This window comes from Simochromis diagramma, unplaced genomic scaffold (assembly GCF_900408965.1).
Source record: "Simochromis diagramma unplaced genomic scaffold, fSimDia1.1 OVJJ01000703.1, whole genome shotgun sequence".
NCBI lineage: Eukaryota > Metazoa > Chordata > Actinopteri > Cichliformes > Cichlidae > Simochromis > Simochromis diagramma.
In genome coordinates this window covers 560,531-568,026 of record NW_024386914.1, presented here as the reverse complement: position 1 = coordinate 568,026, position 7,496 = coordinate 560,531, and the positions used below count along the sequence as shown (strand labels likewise).

Below are 7,496 nucleotides of genomic sequence, written 5' to 3'. Positions count from 1 at the left end.
AAGAATGAAAAGCAACAATATCTACGACTGACAGTTGACCTTGAATGCAACACCAGTACCTGTATGATGCCTTCACTGACTCTCCGACCTCTTTTAATGGATGTTTTCTCAGCTCTTTGAAATAATTATATTGACTGCATTAAAGCAATTATTGATTTAATTAATAATGTCGCAGATTGAGCCAAACAAACTGTGTCTTCCTGTAGTTGACTGCACGTTAACTGTGCAAACTTTAGTTGTTTTGTGCTTCTCTCTGTTCCAACCACTGCCTTGTGGTCCAAAAGACTAAATAACTTGAATGGCTGCACAACATCAGACTACACGTCACGCCCTGGTTAATGTTTGTGAAGGTCTGAAGGAGACGTGCTGCATACAGTGAGCTGTGTTCATGTACCTGCAGTGACAACACAAGATCACAAATCTTGTGTTTCTCCTCAGAATCTGCCAGTTAAGTTAATACATTATTATTCCTACATTCAATCATCAAAAACATTTATGTTACTTGGGATACAATATAGTTTTTCAGTTATCAGCACAAAGGTCAGATAAAGATTAAATGTGTTTTGCTGCAGCGCTCACGTGATCTCAGCTCATCAAGAAGAAAACACAAAATCACAGAACAGAGCATCAGGATTATGATTCCAGTTTGTGTTCATATGAAGGGTTTTTCAGTGTGTTATTTGATGACAGTTACAACACAACACATCTCTATGTGTAATTAGTTCTACAGTAAATAAGTAAAGTAATCCAATATACTAACACTGCTACTCATACAGTCTTTGTTGAAGGTTCATCATAAAGTTAGTGATCTGTCAAGCTTTGGTTGGTCTTTTAAAGCTGTACAAACAAACAAATATGTGCAGAATTAACTGAAAGAAGATGATCCTTATCATACTGATATTTCATAACTGTCAGATTAGAGATGCATGAAGTATCTGAGCAATAAATTTGAACACATTCTGGTCCTGCTTCCTCATTGGCTGCAGTAGTAATGACTTCAGACTGTCACATGATGACGTTACTGACCTTGGTTTGTGTTGCAGCTCAGCAGTGAGATCAGAACGAAAGAGAAACGAGTCTCGGGTTAGTTTAGAGTTTGTGGTGTTTAATGAAGTGGTCAGAGAGCAGAGCCAGGAACATCTCCGTGAGCTGATTGTAAGAAAATAATGAAGCAAAGCCAGAGCAGGAAGTAGGGACATTGTTGAATTCAAAGATATGAAGAAGATTCATGTTACAGACAAACATCAATGAAATCAAACTACAGACATGACTGGGGCAGAAAATCAGCCCTGGCTTATTTTATGTCCCATTTCACAAGCCCGGGGCTTGTGAAATGGGACAGTCTACCCTCCGCTGGGCTGCCCAGGTTGCCTAGCAACCATAATACTAACAGCTGGAAACGTTTCATACAGCTTTGTTTGACAGACAAGAAGGAGAGAATCTTTTGTTCATTTGTTTGTTTGTTTCTACATGAGCGTTGATCATTCTCTGTAAGATTAAGCTCAGCTATTGAACGGCGTATATTTTAAAGTAAAGGCTTTAAAACCAAATAAGTACAAACGTCACTAATGTCACATAACTTTGCCGACATGTGGCCAACAGTAATGTTTTAATGTTCTTCGTTATTAAACATTTGCACATAAATAAGTGACATCATATTCAGTACTTACTTTTAAAAGTGTACTCTTCGGGCGCCCCTCATCCGCCATTTTTTTTCCGGCAAAATTATCCACACCCACCGCCGCGCTATGCATTCTGGGATATGTTGGGCAATGAAGTCTACACTGCCACATCCTTAAAATTCAGGGAAATGAAGGACGCATTTGAGGGCCGCATTTCGAGCAGCCTTCGAATTGGGACAGCCTTCGTTGCGTCGCTGTGACGTAATCGGGCTTAAAATGCGGCCTTTAAGGCTGCAGACCCTGAATTGGGATACAGCCTATTGCTGTACAATGCCATCTGCCATCTTAGTTGAATTGGTCACATGACTGCATCATATGACTAAGATGTGTCATCATTTTCGAAAGCCTCTGTTTTTCCAGTCCACACTGCGACGTGAAAACACTGTTTTCAAATTTATCTGCGTTTTCAAAAAGCTCACATTTCCTTGATCAAAAACGCCGTCTCAGTGTGGACGGACGAAGGCCAAACTGGAGAGAAAAAGATGCATTTTCAAACAAAGTCGGATTAGTGTGGACGTAGACTTATTGGGACTGCTTTCCCTCCTCCTCCACTTCTTCTCAGAGTCACAGCCTCCTGTGACTGTGATGAATTGTTACTGGTTGTTGCTGGTATGACTGTTGACAGTGCAGCAGCAACCCTGAAGGCTTACATGTGATAAGAGTCTTTCTTCCTCTTTCTGCACTGTTACATGTCAGAGCATCAGTGTGCTTTTCTCTGAGGATACAAGTGTTAAACCCACAAACATGTGACCCAACTAAACACTGGGTGAAAAGCTGACACAAACACTGAAAAAATAACACTTCAATGTGTGAAGTCCTTCACCTGAATCTCAAAACATTAGAAATGGCTTTGTAACCATAATAAATGTGTCTCACAGTCTCCTAGAACTAAAGATCATGTTTCCTCCGACCTGCTGCTTCCTGATAATCAGACCAACACTGAGATAAGTTCACAGTCACATCTAGTAAAACCTTCCTCCTCCAGCCTGTGACTCACTGTGTTGTGGCTTTCTCTCCCTCAAGCATTATGAGAAACTTTCATTCTTTGACTGAAAAAAGTGGAAAAATAAAGTGTTAAAGATTCAAACTGAAACAGTAACGATTAACAACAACTGATATCAGGACCTGAAGGCAACATGAGCGCCTGTGTGATGCTTTCATTGACCCTCCGACCTCCTGTAAGGAGTGTTTGAAGCTCTTTTTACACAAAGAAAATAAAATTCAGCTATTTAATATATTATTGATAGTACATTCAATGATTTTTTTTCAGAACATTTGCAGATTGTTAGAAACCAGCTGTGTCTTCCTGTAGCTGAATGTAGGTCAACTGTGAGGTCTGAGTTGGAGGTGGGCTTTAGCTTCTCTCTGTTTCAACCACTGACTTGTGGTCAGAAAGATAGTAAATAAATGTTTGACTGCAAAACATCAGACTGAAAGAAACACTAAAGATGTGAATCAGAGTACTTTACTGATCCCTGTAGGGGAAATGTTGTGGGTTACAGAGCTTCAGTACAAACAGTAACAAAAACAGACAAAGAATAGCACAATATATATATGCATATAAGTCACTTACTAATAAATATCTGAATAAGAAAGAAGAGCATGTGCAAAAAGGGTGTAGCTATCGCAGTGTTTACAGCGTGTTAGATGGATGAGTTGTACAGGGAGCCAATGGCAGGAATGATTTCCTGTGTCGTTCAGTGGTGCTTTTTGGTAATCTCAGTCTCTCACTGAACGAGCTCCTGTGACTAGTTAGTACATCATGGAGTGGGTGGGAGGTGTTATCCAACATTGTCTTTATCTTGGACAACATCCGCCTCTCCGACACCACCTTAACAGAGTCCAGCTCCATCCCCACAACATTACTGGCCTTACGGATCAGTTTACTGAGTCTGTTGGCATCTGCGACCCTCAGCCTGCTCCCCCAGCATGCAACAGCATAGAGGATCACACTGACCACAAGAGACTCTTATAAAAATCCTGAGCATTTTCTGGCAGATGTTGAAGGACCTCAAAAAATAGAGACGACTCTGGCCCTTCCTGTAAAGTGCTGTGGTGTTTTTAGCCCAGTCCAGTTTATTGTCAATGTGTACTCCAAGGTAATTATAGTGCTCCACAATGTCAACACTGACCCCCTGGATTGAAACAGGGGTCAAGTGTTTCCTGGTCTTCCTGAAGTCCACGATCAGTTCCTTGGTCTTTGCCACGTTGAGCTGCAGATGATTCCGCTCACACCACGTGACAAAGGAGTCGACCACAGCCCGGTACTCTGTCTCATCATCTCTGCTGATGCATCCAACCACCGCAGAGTCATCAGAAAACTTCTGAAGATGGCAGGTCTCTGTGCAGTGGCTGAAGTCTGTGGTGTAGAGGGTGAAGAGGAAGGGGGACAGTTCTTTGTGGTGCTCCTGTGTTGCTGATTAACTTGTCAGACACACACTGTGGGAGACGTACATATTCAGAATCAGAATCAGACTTTATTTATCCCCAAGGGGCAATTAACAAACAACAGAGCAGCATAATGTTGAAGGACAAATAATAAATACACAGAATATACAGTATATACACTTTTAAAATGACACAGTTTTAAAAGTAAAGTGACTGAAAGGGGAATAAATAACTGTAAGTGACTAAAAGTGAACAAAGTGTCGGTAGTATAAGAAGAGTGTAGTTTGTATTGTGGTCTTCCTGTTAGGCAATCAACAATCCAGAACACCAGAGAAGCAGCCACCTGCATCGCTGTTAGCTTATCACCCAGGAGGGTCGGCCTGATGGTGTTGAAAGCACTGGAAAAGTCAAAAAACATGACCCTCACAGTGCTCGCCAGCTGGTCCAGGTGGGTGTAGACACGATTGAGCAGGTAGATGATGGTGTCCTCTGTTCTGAGACGCAGAGAAGCTGAGCTGAGCTGCTATCAGATCACTTCTGCTCTCACACTAACAGAGTTTTTGTAAATCCTCTAAGTGTTTACTCTCCATGTTGTCAGAACTCTAATCTCACTGAAATCCAACTGAATGTGTTGCACAGAAACCACATCACACAAGCTGAGCTGTGTTGATGTAACTGCAGTGAAAACACAGGCAGAGTCAGTATTTATCTCCACATAATGTTTAAAAGAAACAGTGTTAAATGGGTCTCTAAATATCTGAAATAAAATGTTCATTAATCAGTGATTTGATTACAAATTATTTGTTATCAAATCAAATGTGATTTACATATGGTGGTCCTGAAACATTGACCCTGACCTACTTAGAAATGTCTGACAGTCATGAACAGTAAAAATTAGGATTTCAGTCCTGCTTCGATTTGATTTGTACTTTCACTCATATTTCTATGGATGTAGCATGTTGCAGCTAATGTGTGCTCCACCCTGTTGCACACATTTGGTCACTTATGACAACAACAACAACAACAACAACAACAACAACAACAACAAGAAACACTGCTGTGAAATAATTGAAGCTACAAACTAAATGATCCAAAATCAGTCGATCTTTCATACTGTCTGTGGGTCTTATGAGCCAGGCTGTGACAATGTGGGGGCTCACCTGGGATTCAGACCCAGGACCTCTCATTTCATATGAGGCTATGACAAAAAGAGTTGGGACAAAGAGGGCAGGGGGCCATCACAGCACAAACCACATGAGCTGTAGGTACAGATACTAAAGAGTGACACGGACAACTGGAGCAGTTTGAAATGTTTCACAGGATGTGGCTTTAATAACAAAAAAGCACCAACAAGAAAGAGTCAATTTCAAGGCTCACTGAAAAATTCACAGTTTGTGTTGATCCAGGAAGAGGTGAAAAGACAAAAACTGCATTAGTCCAGTCTGAGTCATGTGATCATGTGTTTACAGTCAGGCACCAAAACGCTATGACAGCATCTGTGTGTGACGGGTAGATTTAATTCCGGTCAGAACCATCAGGACACCAGCTACTCCAGTGAGGTGATCAGGTAGGATGTGGAAACATGAAATACCAAAATAAAACAGGAAGTAGCGTGACTTTGTCTTTTTCTCTGATATTTGACCTGAAAACGTCTTTCAGTGACAGAGCTGCAGTGATGCACACACACAGCACATGATGATCTCCTCCTGTGAGCAGGAATATTTACTGTTTATCTACATAAAAATATCCAGAGATGAACATCAGAGTCCATTTATCCAAATAATCTCAACATCAGAGATGGAGAGGACAAAGTTAGTGAGACTCACAGGGACACAACAGAGCTCTGACTCAGAAGTGATACTCTGTAGTGACATCAGTGATTACATCATCATGCTCATTATCCAATCCCTGGTCAGGAAGAGTGGGCTTGGTTGAATCACTGATGCCATTTCCTGAAAAAACAAAAACAAATGTAGAATATCTATCGGCTGTTTCTTCATGAAGAGACAGGATTTAATCATCAGCACATTCATTGATCAGTGAATGATTCAGTGTTACCTCTGGCTCTGCATTGATATAAAGACATCATGATGAGAGTGGAGATGATATATGGAGAGAAAACCACCAGGTGGAGGACTATTCTGAATGCAAGCTGTAGAGAAGAGTCAGCAGTCAGATCTGGAGCGGTGGGAATAGTTGTAGAGGTGGGTGGAGGTGTGGTTGTAGGTTTACCTGTAGAGAGAATCCCACCTGTTCAGGTGAATATGTGGATGAAATAAGAGGTGAAATCAGAGTGAAGCTCCTCACCTGTGACAGTGATCCAGCTGGATGGAGACTCTCCATGAGCGCTGATGTCACACTTGTAGAGGCCTTCATCAGACCTGGAAACATGCTGGATGGTCATGTGACCTGTAGGCTGCTTCCTGATGAGGGAGCCATCTTTATAGAAAGCAGCTGGGAGGTTGGAGGGAGTGGTCTCTGTTTTACAGAGCAGAGTGACGTCATCTCCCTCCATCACAGGGAGGACAGGACTCTGCAGGATCACTGATCCACCTCAACACAGAGACAAACTACAGCATTTCATCCATTTACACACAGCTTCATCAACACTAACTCCACACACTCAGCTTACCAGTGGCTGTCAGGTTAACCATGTTACTGATGGGACCCTCTCTGGACTCACACCAGTAAACTCCACTGTCCTGTATTAAGATATAGCTGATGTTACAGGAAGAACCAGCTGGTTTTCCCCATCCATCTCCACACTGGGTCTTGGTTTCTTTGCTTGTGTTTCTCCTCAGAGTCCATCCAGCAGAGCTGTCGTCCTCCTCACAGCTCAGAGACACAAAGTCATCTTTAAAGAACTGAGAGCTGCTGAGACTCACAGTCAGACGAGCTGTGGAAGAATTCAGTGTATTTTTACTAGATTAATTGACCTGCTGACTTTTACAATTCGTTAATGGATGACAGGAAGACATTACCATAAGCATATCATTACAGTATTTACATTGGATTTGTCTCTAATACAGTTATTTCTTGTATTAATGTTCTTAAAGTCAATCAACACCATACATATAACAATCACATGAGTATTCCAGTTGTTTTTTCAAACATCAAATGTATTTTACTTTACCTCAGCTTATCAAAATTCAGCATAAAAATCACAGAGTCATCTACAAGTCTCCATTATGCTAATATGTCTTCATCTATGTTTTACCATTAAGTTTTTTGCTGCAACATGATGCATCTCTGTGTGCAATCAATTATTTTCTAAAGGCAGTAAATAAGCACGACTCTTAAAATAATGAAATAAACACTTTCAGTCTCACAGCCTTTATGAAAGCTTCATAAAATTAATAATCTGTCAAGTAAGTTCGTCTTTTTCAGCTGTAAAAATGGATGAATAAATACAGAAACGAGAAAAGA

At 41.1% G+C, this 7,496-nt stretch overlaps 1 protein-coding gene across 1 annotated transcript; it reads right to left on the bottom strand.

Annotated features, from left to right (window-relative positions):
• Positions 1-5,369: 5,369 nt before the first annotated feature.
• LOC120736368 (low affinity immunoglobulin gamma Fc region receptor II-like) lies at positions 5,370-7,257 on the bottom strand. The gene is made up of 5 exons (XM_040036412.1): positions 7,248-7,257; positions 6,703-6,966; positions 6,378-6,623; positions 6,129-6,302; positions 5,370-6,022 (listed from the first exon to the last, which is right to left on the bottom strand). Exons 1-5 carry the CDS (start codon positions 7,255-7,257, stop codon positions 5,919-5,921), a joined length of 798 nt encoding a protein of 265 aa, XP_039892346.1. The 3' UTR covers positions 5,370-5,918.
• Positions 7,258-7,496: the final 239 nt, after the last annotated feature.